This window comes from Plecotus auritus, assembly GCF_963455305.1.
Source record: "Plecotus auritus genome assembly, chromosome: 7".
In the NCBI taxonomy this organism is placed as follows: domain Eukaryota; kingdom Metazoa; phylum Chordata; class Mammalia; order Chiroptera; family Vespertilionidae; genus Plecotus; species Plecotus auritus.
In genome coordinates this window covers 37,809,860-37,823,365 of record NC_137774.1, presented here as the reverse complement: position 1 = coordinate 37,823,365, position 13,506 = coordinate 37,809,860, and the positions used below count along the sequence as shown (strand labels likewise).

At 54.2% G+C, this 13,506-nt stretch overlaps 1 protein-coding gene across 7 annotated transcripts in view; it reads right to left on the bottom strand.

The window, feature by feature from the left end:
* Positions 1–7,735: 7,735 nt before the first annotated feature.
* The window catches only part of RAP1GAP2 (RAP1 GTPase activating protein 2), a 227,803-nt gene continuing 222,032 nt past the window's right edge, over positions 7,736–13,506 (bottom strand). For all 7 annotated transcript variants that reach the window (XM_080680772.1, XM_080680774.1, XM_080680776.1 and 4 more), the window contains 3 exons: positions 13,183–13,259; positions 12,772–12,810; positions 7,736–11,937 (listed from right to left, as the gene is read on the bottom strand). In XM_080680772.1, coding sequence (XP_080536898.1) covers positions 12,802–12,810; positions 13,183–13,259 — 86 coding nt within the window. In that variant the 3' untranslated portion in view covers positions 7,736–11,937; positions 12,772–12,801. The remainder of the gene's footprint in view (positions 11,938–12,771; positions 12,811–13,182; positions 13,260–13,506) is intronic.

Sequence of the window (13,506 nt, the reverse complement as noted above, 5' to 3'; positions counted from 1 at the left end):
CTGCACGGGCCCCATCCCAGCCTTGGTCCCAACCTGTACCTCGTGAGCATCTCATCCCACCTCCTAGGGGAACACAGTTCCTCCTGCTCTACCTGAACCTCATTTCACTGGCTCCTCAGCCCCCACCCCTTTGTCTAACTATCAGATTTCACCCAGTGAACTCCGAGGTTACTGACCAACTGGGCTCAGGAAGAGGTTGCTGCCCAGAGAAGCGGCGGGGCCCCGGGTGCTGCTGGCTGCCGGGCACCGCAGGAGCCGGACACTGAATGAGCTGCAGGAACCTAGGATTGGATGCGCTGCCCAGGCTGCAGGAGCCAGACCTGAGCCCCACGCATGCGCCTGTGTCCCAGAGTTTGCCCAGCAAGCACAGAACCAGAAACAGAACCCTTCTCCTGCAACGTGCCTCTTGCGCTCTCTACTGGCAAAGCTGAACATGGTGCCAGTAGACAAGGGAAACATGACTCTTGCGCCCTCTACTGGCAAAGATGAACATGGTGCCAGTTGACAAGGGAAACATGACTGGATCCATTTCACAGTCTAGGCCTGAAGGGAAAACTTGGTGCTGAGACCAGCTCAGCTGCTCTTCAGGGCGAGAATAAAGGTAAACAAAAAATTATCACAAACCCGTAAGGAAAAGACCAACCACCCAATAGAAAGAAAAGAAATACGGAGAAGCACAGAGAAAAGCTGAAAGCGGAGGCAGATAGGACCTTTGCTGTCCTTCCGGGGGCTCAGCTGCACCCCTGCCCTTTGATTCTAGAAGACACCCCTGTCTCTTTTGAATGAATGCCTCCTTTTCTGTCAGCTTAAACTAGCTGGAGCTGGATTGAAGCCCTGCCACAAAGTCAGCCTAATCAATACAAGCTGGCAACAAGTCACTGAACTAAAATCTTAGATAATTTTATCATCGCTGAGTCCTTGTAATAGTTTGTAACTGTTGGTATCTCTGGAATTTTAACCTTTGCAGTTTGGGGAAACTTTCCTCCCTAGGGGAAAATTCTATAATAAAGAAGTTAAAATCTTTTTTCATTATATTCATTATTGCACTCTAAGTAGCTGGATGACATCTGGGCCTCCTTGTCCATTTTTCCCTGGACATTTTCTGAGATCCCTTACTAGTGACAAATTCTTGTAAAACCTGCCGATTGATATTTTAGAGCAAAGGTATAAAGACTTCCTTGTCAGTTTTATATTTAAATTCCTTAAATATAATACCTTGCAGGAGATTACTAAGATTCATCTGACCCAATAATTTGAGCAAGTTCTCTACCCTCTTTCTCATAAACACGCCTTTCCATAGTACAGTCTTGCTGCATCTATCCCGTCTTCATGTGTATGTTTTCCTGTGGACCCATTTATGTTGCAGTTCTTTTTATTCCCTCTTTCATAGGGGCTGTGTCATGTTATTCATCCACTCGATGGAGTCAATTCATCAACCACATTCTTCGCCTGCTGGAGTTACGAGATTCACTCACCTTTAACACCATTAGTGCCACGCACACTTCACCCTGGGTGTCTTCAGCTTTTCCCAGCAGCGATTTCATTCCTAGACGGCAGGTAGGTTTCCGCAGTCTCACATCCCATCTCTCATCTGATCATTTGTTTTGGTTTGAAGAAAGGGGCTCTAGCTGTTTTCAATTTTAAATTTCCATTTAACTTTTGATTCTCTCGGTATCTGATTTTCCTTTTCACCAAATTCCTTCTGCTTCCTGCATGATGCTCATCTTTTCTCCCAATGTTCCTATTACAGGCTGCCCTGTAATGTCCTCCATGCAGCCATAGTCCATTCTCCCCTGAAACTACTCCTTACAAGCTTTATTTGATGCATATTTCTCTATTCTGTTCTCTCTGGCAACTCCCTTTCATTTTCCAGCAAGATCTTGTGCCTCGCTGGGACACAAGACATTTGTGTGACAATGATTATGACAGTACCTTAGGTGGGGGGCCGGCATCTTTCAACTCCCCTGCACCCTCAATTCCCCCACCGCTTCCTCACTGGGCCTGAGACACTATAACAGGAGAGAGGCTTACACAGAGCCTGCACACTGGATCAGTGGTTCCCAAAGGGAAAGGCCACAGCAGAACCCCTCCTGTGCTTGGTGAGATACAGGCCCTGGGGCCCACCCAGTCCAGTGAGTTCTAGTCTCTGGAATCTGCATGTTAACATCACTCCAGGGATTCCTATGTGCCCTGAGGCTGAGCTGCTAGAGAAGGCCTCCCTCCACAGCTGGGAGCAGCATCCTGTTCTGAGTGGATGGGGCTGCTCTGAAGTTGGGGATGACCTTCTACAAAGTTTCTCCATGTGTTATCTCCAGGTATGTTTCCAGCAGGTATTATCTCTGCCTAAGGAAGTGGAAACCGCCCGGCCGGTGTGGCTCAGTGGTTGAGCATCGACCTATGAACCAGGAGGTCGTGGTTTAATTCCCAGTCAGGGCATATGCTCGGGTTGCAGGCTCGATTCCCTGTAGGGGGTGTGGAGGAGGCAGCAGATCAATGATTCTCTCACATCACTGATATCTCTCTCTCTCTCTCTCTCTCTCTCTCTCTCTCTCTTTCTCTCTCTCTCTGAAATCACGTCCCCTTCTGAGGATCACTGGCCTTAGGTGGCATAACTAGGTCTCAGAGTTCCTCTCTGGAACATGAGCTTGGCTCCCATAAGCAGTGCCCACCATGAGAACACCATTAAATATCTAAGGGCAGATGTTTGAATGGGCCATAGCAGTAAGCCACCCAATTCACATTTCAAATTCAGGGAACTGCTGGAGTCACAGGAACCAGCCATGGAGCCAGTCCACACTGTGGAGAGGCACCATTTCATCGGAACACCCTGCCTCATTCCAGACAGTGGAAGAGGAGCCCTGGCTCTGTGTGGGAAGGAGAACATTTGACATGTCTCTCTATTTCTACAAGATTGAGGGTCCTCCAAACACGCCCCCAATGGGTCATGGTGTGGTGATTGTCTTTACATTGCCAAGACCACCTGTCGCTGGAGGGTCTGGAGGAAGGAGGAAGGAGACTCCGGGTGAGGTGAAAGCATGTTAGGGTGTGGCACCGCACAGCAGACATCGCTACCCACTGGGGTGGTCGGGATGAGGGCACATCCTGAGGGCTGAGTGGCACCGAGGAGGCAGCGGGGCTTGCAGTTCACACCATTAGCCAAAGGTTGCAAGGCAGACCTCTCAGAGCAGGGGCTGAGAAAGGGGACACGTGGTCCCGCCTGAGCCCCGTCTCTCATGGCAGAGGCCTTGTGACAAAGCAGCAGCACTGGAACGCCCGCCACGCAAAAGGACTGAGAGGCAGAGAGAACCAAGAGAAAGGGGGCCTCACCTCCCCCTAAACTAGTGAGGGCCTCTCCACTAAGGAGAGGATACTGTCAACCACCAAAACTGGGGCCGTGCCTACGGCGACCATGAGACTGTGCCTCTCAGGTGTCCAACTGCAGGGGGCATGGCTGACCAGTGGCCCCAGCTGCCGCGCTCTGAGACCCATCGCTGCATTCACATCGCTGCCAGGCCCCCACAGGCTGCTCTCCCCCAGGGACTGGGCGTGGCGGGCAGAGTGATGAAGGCTCATTCTCGTGATATGCAGGACTCCACCGGTGGGAGACTTTGGCTAGGGCTTCCCCCGGCCCCACCACCACTCCCCACCCTCCCCCCACACCCCCACCCCCGCACCCACCCAGCAAGCAGCCTTGCTGAATTTTTCTTAGAAATGGACTGATATCAAAGATGCCTCCATCCCACCATGGTTCTCCCATCTCTCCTTCACCAGGGGCAAGCCTGCATCACAGCCTGAGGGCTCTCCAGCCTTCTCCAGCTCCTTCCCCATTTCCTCTCACAGGTCATTCCTCTACATTCCTTATTCCCCTCGGGATGTCTGCTTCTCAGAGTACCCAGACTAGCATGGAGGTCTTTCAGAGGCAGTCCCCAAAGGAGAGGCCTCTTTGCCTCTCTCTTCCCCACCCCAACACTGGAGGAGAAGTGCAGAGGAAGGAGGGGCTTGGACATAGCGGGCAGGGGAAGCAGCTACCAGTCAAAAATCTGCACCCAATGAGTCAATGAGTTCAACAGGCAAGGAGGACTGTATTGAAGACTATTGCAATAGGGGAGCGAGATTGACCGCAGCTCCACATACAACAGGAACGAGTGGGGAGTTCTAGCCAGCAGGCAGGGTGAGCGATTGGATGGAAAATTACTACGAGGAACTTGGTTATGTATCAAAGGCTGGGGAAGGGCAACTTGGATATCAAAGGTGATGAGTGGGGAGGATTCTTGATAAACCAGTTTAATGGGATGCTTTGCTAAAACAGGGCTGGGCAGGCCGAGGACTGGCCAAAGATGACAACTAGCTGAAAAGGGGGCTCAGAGATGAGGTCAAGGAGGGGGTCTTTGCCACACACAGGACCCTGGGCCCAACAGGCTAACCTGCCCCAGAAGGTTGGTGGGGATGCTAGAACGGGATGTGAGCTGATGTTTAAAACAAACAGGACTGAGTGAACTGAAATGGCCCTATTTTAATAACTGGCTGCTACTGCAAAGTGAGAGAATTGGACTGCGGTAGTGGTATTGGCGCCAGCTACCCAGGGGGCAGAGGCGGGTTGGCTGGCACACCGCTGGCAGGACCTCAGGCACAGCAGGCACTTGGAGAGTGAGATGGAAGACCCAGCCGAGCAGCTGCAGGGGCCTCTCCCCATGGGGAGACTGAGTGATGGCCCAGGATGTCTGATGACTGCTGCGAGCTGCTGGACACCGAGGTGGGGGGACAGGTGGCAAGAGTCTGAAGACCCAGCCCCTAACTTGGCAGAGTGCCCCATCTAGTGGGGGCACACCTGAACAGACCCGGGTGAGCTTGCTGAGAATCTGAAGGTTTAAAGGAACTGAACAGGCCCAGCTGAAGGTTTAGCGAGGGTGGGGACGTCTGGCTCACAGGCCGCACAAGGCCGGAGAAGTCATTTGGTCCGGCCCTTCCAGGCACTGGCCCAGCTGGAGTCATCCCTGCCCCCGACAGCCCTTCCCACACAGACAGGAAACAGTCACCCTCCACAGAGCTCCATGGAATCAGCGATCCCCCCGCGTCTGGGAAGAACGCATGAACCCAGGAAGCAGACAACCCATGAGGTGCAGACGGGCCTGGATGTTGGTGTAGAAGATGCAGCTTCACTTGCAGCCATGGGGACTCCGCAGATGGAACCTAAAATCTGAGAAATAGGAAGCCTGAGACCACAGGCTCGGGGGAGGCCCCACGTGACGTGGGAGTGACCACGGCGGCCCCACATGATGTGGGTGTGACCACAGGGCCCCACATGACGTGGGAGTGACCACAGCAGCCCAGGACACTGCAGACATGGTTCCCGGACTGCAGCTCCGAGCCGGGCAGAGGAGCCAGAGGGCTGGATGCACTTTACCGGGTCCATCCCGATGCGTCTGGAACCCCAGTCCAGAACACACCCTGCACCAAACTTGCATTCCAAACTGAAATTTGATCCTGGTTCTTTAACAACATGGAGACAATAACACACACTTTAATGGGCTGTTTGGATGACTAAGTGAGATAATACAGTCAGTTCTGCTGAAATACTTGTTTTGAAAATGGTAGTTTGGTCCAATGCCATTGATATATTAGAAGAAAATATAACACAAACTGCATGTTTGAATATGCAACCCACCCATGAGAATATTAGGTGCACGCGGAAAACCGCACCCAGCTAAATCGAGCTGCAAAGGAACACACAAAGCCCACATGGACACAGCTCAACATCCACCAGCCTCAGGGCACACCACGGTTATGAGCTGCACCCCTCCACATCTGGCGTTACTGCTGTCCCCGGGTTTCAGAAACTCTTACTCCACCTCTCGGTAACTCACATGCGGCAACCCTTCCAACACCGGCCTTCACAATCAAACTTCAGGTCTGACTCAAAGTAAGAACACCGTGTTTATTGTAGAGTTTATATATTTCTTAATCCTCTAACATGTAAAACTGTGCTACCGTTTCCACTCAGTAGTGAATGAATTTTTTTAATTAGCAATGCTGTTTTATTTGAATTACAATAGAATCTACTTGATAATTTTCAAAAATGCAATTTCCAACTCTAAAAGCAGGTTTTTTGTTTGTTGTTTTCATCTTCATTGTTGAAAGAATTACCTATGTCCCTCTTTTTCCCCCATGGACCCCCTCCAGCCCACCCCTGTCCCCCGCCCAAGACCTTCACAAACCATGAATTTTTTTTAATCCTCACCCAAGGATATGTCCATTGATTTTTAGAGAGAGAGGAAAAGAGAAAGAGAGAGAGCAAGCTGTGAGAGGAACATTGGTCAGTTGCCTCCCGTACGCACCCCGACCAGGGATCAAACCCACAACCGTGATAGGGAATGTGCCGTGACAGGGAATCGAACCGGCAACCTTTAGGTATACAGGAGGACGCTCCAACCAACTGAGCCATACAAACCAGGACTAGTGAATGAATTTTTATTTTTATGTGTTTGTAAGTGTTATGTCCCTCGCTCTGTTTTTCCCACTTGCACAACTTTGCACAGTGTTGTAATTTTTTAGGAACTAATATGTCGTGTTACAGGAAAACTGGCTGAATATGTACAACACTTAACCTCGTGATAACAGTCAATACATGTCAGCTGCTGTTCCAGTTATTACAATAACAATCATCATGGAACCTCTGGCGCTTGAATAACACTTGCCAGTTTTTTTCAAAGCTCTTTCCCAATTATAAACTCACTTCTCTCCTCATGCTTCCCTTGTAGATGGTTTTTCCAATTACACATAAAAGAAAATGCAAATCCAAGAGGTTAAAAAATTTGCCCAAGATCACACAACCAAGTCCCAATAAATAAAGGCCTGTTCCTTGCCTTCAGATTTCTTAAGGGAAAACACACACACACACACACACACACACACACACAAAACATCCAAACATTATAAAACAAAGTGTATCTATGTAAGAGTGTGGCCATGCAGGAGTCAAAGGGGATAGGAGGGAGGGCACTTAATCATGAAAGAATCCCTGAAGAAATAAACTGGGACTCTGGAGAGAAAGTGGGCAGAAGGAAGAAAACCCCAGGTTGAAGACAAATCGGTGAATGGCAGGGGTCTCAAACTCAGATGCCCACCTGGGCCAGGCCGAGCAATAGCAGGAAAGGGTGAGATCCTCCAGGTGTAACCGAGGGAACTACGGTGCACAGGCCCCACCTAGGGGCCTCTGTAAGCTCTGAGCAATCCCTGCCACTCCACGGGCTTGGATACCGCATCGGATTTGTAACAGAAGTGGGAAGTTTCTGTGATTTTCTAGGTTTTCAAAAAATGTTTGTGGTCAGTATTTTGTTTATTTTTTTTCTAATATGTGTTTGTTGATTTCACAGAGGAAAGGAGAGGGAAAGAGAGAGACACATCAATGATGAGAGAGAATAATTGATTGGCTGCCTCCTGCATGCCCCACACTGAGGATGGAGCCCACAACTCAGGCACGCGTCCTGACCGGGAATCAAACGGTGAGCTCCTGGTTCATAGGTTGACACTCAAACACTGAGCCATGACCGGCCAGGCTGTAGTCAGTTTTTTAAACATCAGCAACTCATTGGGAAAATTTAAAACACTTTTGAGGCTAAAGTAACACATCTGCAGGCCCCACATGGCCCGGGGGCTGCCAGTATTCAACCTCTGGTGAGTTAAAGGTGACGCTGGCTTGGGGGTGGGGCCCCAAGCAAAGAAGTCTGAACACTGATGGACACAAAATATGTTATTTATTGTCAATTTCTGCAAAGACACATTTAAGCAACAAAATATACATTTGTCAACCTTTTAGAATTTGTTTTATACATTAACAAATACAATGTGCTACCATAGCAATAAATTAAATGTACACTATTTACATGACATAGGCAGTCAGGGTCCACACGTCACCCCCTCACGAAGAGGGAAGGAAGGGAAGTCACCACCACGGGGGGCCTCGGGGCCAAGCTGCACCCCTTGGGCCCTGCGCCTGCCCAGAGGAAGCGCTCACACGGAACGGCATCCTTCCCCAGGCCTGGGTGTGGAAGGGGAGCGCATGACAGGGAGCGTTGGCGCACATGCGAAGGAGCAGCGAGGGGGGACTGACCCTTCCAAGCGGAAATGTCACAAGATCAAAGACAACAGCGTTGAAGTTCCAGCCTTCCCACCAAACACCCTCTCCCCGGAACTGGTAAGGCACAGAGCAGAGCCGCTGCCCCAGCACCTCTCCCTAGGCAGGGCTCCTGGTCCTTGGTCCTGCTGGGGGCTGTCTCCTTCCTTCCCCAGGGGCCCATGGTCCAGCTAAAAGGGGGGACATGTGGGTTTGGGTTGGGCAAAGGGCTCGTGATGAAACAGATATCAGAACTTGTACTAGAGAATGCCCCAACCGCCCCTGGCAGGCTGCGGGACAGGCTTGGCAAACCCCACTGACCCACCCTTGCCCTTGAGGGAGGGGTAGCCAGAGGCTGGGAGGATCCGCGGGGTCCTGAGCGGCCAGGTCCCTGCCAGACAGCTGCAGCCCTAAGATCTGCCTGAACCCCAACCATCCCCCCCACCACAGACCTGCCTCTGGCGCCTCACGACTGAATGAAGAAGGTAGTGTTTGCATTGGCACCTTAAACCCTCAGGGCGAGAAACTGAAACAGGCTCCCTCCCGTCCCGCCTGGTCACCTGCGTCTACATTTTCACTAACCACCGTGGTTTAAGGATCAGGGAGAATCAAAGGGTTTTCTCTTACACTTTTCTTAACTGAAAAAAAGGGAAACTGAGTGTCCGATAACTGCGTCTACGCCCTGGCCTCCACCCCCCTTACACGCCGGAGTGGAAGGGCCAATGTCACTGAGGAACAAGCCACTGAAATCTCTTTTCCCGCCTCGTCTTCAGGGCCCAAAGCTGCATCAGAGCCCCATGGCCTCTCTGAAAAGTCCCAGCGAATATCTCTCCCGATGAACAGCCCCACCAGCACCCTGGGCGGCTCACACCCCCCAGCCAGGGCCCAGACCCCAGCTCACCGGCTCCCACACCTCAGGGCCCCAGCACACGCAGCCACTTGCTGTGCCAGTCACTTAGGCGGTGCCGAGGAAGGGCCCTGGGCTGCGTGTTCTCAGCCCGGCTTTGCCGCTGGCTGGTCATGTGGCCTCAAGCAAGTTATGCTCCCCTCTCCGGGGCTGAGGCTTCTCCTCTGGACAGTGGCCTGGCTGGATTCGATGCTAAAAGAAGCCCGGGAGGCGTGGACAGCAAGATGCTCCCGACAAGGCTGAACCACAGAATCGTTTTCAGGAAACCCCGTGTTCCACTCATGACAGAAACCCCAGCTAAGACCCTGCAGAAGCTCTTCCTGCCTCCGTTTTTAAGCATCATCTGAGCAGAGGCACCTGGGTGCCTACAGAGCCCATGGGCAGTTTCTTCCGTGAGTGAAACAGGCGGTTCCCGCAGCCAGAGGCGCAAGCAGGAAACACTTCTCCTGTGTCGGGGGCCACACACAGAGCCCCTCGGGTACCAGCATGAGCACCATCGGACGGATCTAGTTACAAGGACCCGTGAGGCTTCAGCACATCTATGAGCCCCAAAACTGGGCGCAGCAATCAACAGAAAGACATCTGAGCCCAGAGCAGATGCAAGGAGACTGTCCAGGCACGCAAGCTGCCTGCCCCGTGGTCCCGAAGGCCGGGGACGACTGCGGGTCCTGCTTCTCCTCTCCTCTCCCCTCGCCCTGGCCATGTACATTCTGGAAGCTACAGGATGGACTTGCTAAAGATGGTGATGCAGACACAGAGGAAGGGACCTTTCAGATCCTTCCCAGGCATCCCCGTTAGCAGAGGGTAGACCCACTGCTCAGGCCTGCGATTCTTGGGGCAGATCTGTGCCTCACGGTTTCCGGGACATGCCCAGCCAGCCTGGCCCTGGGCTCAGAGGCAGGAGCAAGGCCGTCCTGGGAGGCGAGGGCTGCAGGAGGGTGGGGGGCGAACGGTGGGGGAAGGTGGGTATGAGGTTCCGAAGCAGGACGGAGCAGGGACCACCTGGAAACCCCAGAGGACCCCCCCAGACCACGAACACAGCACCACCACCAGCAGCTGCAAATACCAGCTCTCCAGAGAAGCAAGCCAGAGCCTGGGGTTGTTTTTAAAGAAATGCATTTCGACCTTCCAAGTTCCTTCAGAAACCCAGCCAACAGGACGCCGCCAGGACCTGCAGGCCTCGTCACTGCAGCGGGTGCTGCTGCAGGAACGTTTAATCAACGCCACGCGGACATTTGTTGACCTTCTAACCAGAATAAATTCCACGGGGCTAGGACTTGAAGTAGACACGTTTCCCAGACAGTGTGAGGGGAGGGGCCCACTGGCCTGCAAACAGGACCCCACAGGGTCCACGTGAGTGGGGGACGAAGGACCGAGGTTTTGCTCTCATTGCAAAAGCAATGAGGAAACGTCACAAAAGCAGGTGTAACATTTATATGCCTTACTCTGGAATAAGCCCAGATCCGATGCAAATAAAGCACTGGGCAGGAGACCCTTGTCATCTGCTCGCTAAAGCCCTGGCCGCCCGTGTCACAGAGGGCCCAGGTGCACTTGAAACTGCCGCACCTCCAAGGGTCTGCTCTTCAGACTCTGTTTTCCTGGAGGACACTCAGAAACCACCGAGGACTCGGGGGTGGGGAGCAGCCAAGGAGGGGGCTGTCCCACAGAGAGCACGCTGGCTCACCCCCGGGGAGGTGGCTCTGGCTGAGGGGCCCTGGCAGGCAGTGTCTCAACTGCATCAGCTGGGGCCCAGGCTGCAGGAATCCCACCGGTGTGACAGCTGCCTGTAGACCCACAGTGGAAAGGGGAAGAGGAGACTGGGGGGTGGGGGTGGCAGAGATCGAGCCCAACAGCCCAAGGGCACAGCCCCCGGGCAGCACTATGCCTCCCACAGATGCCAGAACATAAGCACAGAAGGAGGCCGCCCCTTCCCCTCACCTGAGTCCTCCTCCCTCGCCAAGGCCTGACCGCACCTGAGTCCTCCCCCCTCACCTCCCCGCTCTCACCAAGAGGTGGGTTGAAGTAATTCCCCACGAACCTACGAACCTCCGCCACCCGCAGGGACAGGGATCCTGGCCTGGCCTGGGTCTCAGGGTCTCCAGCCAAGGCCCAGGCGCTCACTGCCTTGCTCCCTCCCAGCTCCTCCTCTCCTGGCACCCACCCCTTCCTGGGAAAAGCATCTGCTCAAAGGGGGAGACTGGCTCCGGCCTCTCCCACAGCAACCACACAGGAGCCTGTGTGAATGAGGCCACGAGGAAGAGTGTGGTGCCCGCTCTCACACGCCCAGCCCTGTCGCAGCTTCACCCAGCCATGCCCGGGCAGCAGGGACAGAGGCCCCGGCAGCTGTCAGCAGATGGGGAAGAAGCTCCTAGCACAGAAGCAAACAGATGTTGGGAGCTCCAGAAATGTGGGAGCGACAGAGCCGACTTCTACCAGGACATCCTCAAGGAGCTACAGACTCGGCTGCTGGAAAAGTGCTCCCTCCAGCAGCACAAAATGCCTGCCTGTCAGGACCCGGCGCCGCCCCTCCCCAGGCGCAGCCCCCTCCGGGCCTCTGCTCCCCACCACACCAGGCTCTGCCTCTTGGCTCTCTGAGTCCCCAGTACCCAGACCCCCGCTCACCCAACACTGGCTGCTGCAGACAAAAACAAGGTAACAAATGACCCGACACACAGCACATGGGGGGTCAGGAGCAGGGGAGCCTGGAGGAATGAGGCCTTGTCCAGAGATGGGGAGGTGCTCGCAGGGTGTCTTGGCAAAGGAGTGGGCAGGGCTGTGCCGGTCGGGGCACTGGGACAGGTAGCTGGTCTGGTGGGCAGGTGGCCGGAGGAGCAACAGGCCTGTGACGGTCAGAGTAGTGAATGGCACTCCCAAACTGCTAGGATAGGAGCTTCTCCAAGACAGAATCAGGGCTTCCCTGGAGGAGACAAGAAGGAGGGAGGCGATCAAACACGGGGTGAAGGAAGGAAGGGCAAACACGTGTGCCCATGGCCATAGCCCATGGATATGCTCGGACAGGAGGGGCCCACACAGGGTGCCCGTCGTCAGACAGCCGAGCAGGTGGGCATCGACAGGAACCTGGTGAACAGGGTCTGCAGTGTAGGATGGGAGCTGAGCGTGCCGGCACCCCCAGCTCACCTGCTTTTTTTACAGATCAGGTTTGTACAAATGGGCTCAGCTCTGCACCTCCCCTTGGTTCCAACTGTGACTCTCAGCCCTGCAGCCCCGTAGCAGGGGGAAAATCAGAGCGTCTCTGCTAACTTCACCCGCACACGTTCAGGCCTTGCGGGGAGCTGGGCCCAGGCCCAATGTGCTGAAAACCACACACTCCTGCCCGCCCCCCAACTGGCTGTGGCTGCCAGCAGGGTCCTCCCTCGGGGGCGCCGTGCAGTGTTTAGGGTGCTGAGGCATCCCTGGACATTCGGGTAGGAGAGCTCAGCCCAGAGCCCTGGGAAAGGCCACTGATGGCAGAAAGGCAGGGGCAAACGGACGCCTCTCGCTCCAGGAGAGGAAGCAGCTCTGGGCGACTGCCCCAGCCAGGCACCTCTGGGGCAAGGAGACCAACTCAGTGAGTCCAGCCCAGACCCACACAACCCTTCCCATCCACACCGAGGCCACCCGCCTTCCTCTCATCCTGGGCCCCATCACAGAGGCTTCAGAAGAGGCGACTACCCTCCCCAGCCGTCAGGGTCTCGGGACAGTGTCGGGTTAGCAGGCCCCGTGGCCACAGCAGGACACACACTTGACCCACCTTTGACAGGCGAAGGTCTCCTCTTTCACATTAGTGACCCTGTTTCAAGAAAAATCCACACGAGAGTTTTATAAAACTAGGCAACATAACCCCTGCCGACTGCACCTTCTGTGCGCCCAGCTCTCCACTCTCCAGTGAGCTTGGAAGGGACCCAAGGCCCCAGGAGCCAACCATTCACAACTCACATCTGTGTGTGTCCGATGGTGTGGCTCTAACACAGGACATGGGGCAGAGGTGGCTGGCGACCCCCAGGCTGCTGCACCACGCAGCACCAACAGCCTCACCCCCAGGTGGGACCAGAGGTTCCTCCCCCCGCTGTGACATGCCTGGGAAGGAAGGCTGGCTGGGAGGAGGTTGGAATGTGGGATGCGGGAGGCTCCTGCTGCCACCCCCACACCCATAGATCCTTACCGCACTGGAGCTCGCATGGCTGAGCTTATCAAAGCGGAATTTCAGGTTTGACCTTGGGGAATTTCTGCCTTTGGCATCTAGGAAAAAGAAGAATGCCCATGAAGAGGGTGGGGCTGTGGCGGTCATGGGCTGCTGGGGAACTGGGCAGGGAGGCCAGAAGGGGCGCTCCCCTCCATGAGACACTCTAGCTGACACACCAATTCACAAGAGCCAACCCTTAAATTTTTACAAATGTTGTGAGCTGGTTGTTACACACACAGTCACAAGCTTAGCCCTGACCGGTGGCTCAGCGGTTAGAGCGGCAGCCTGAGCGATTCCTGGTCA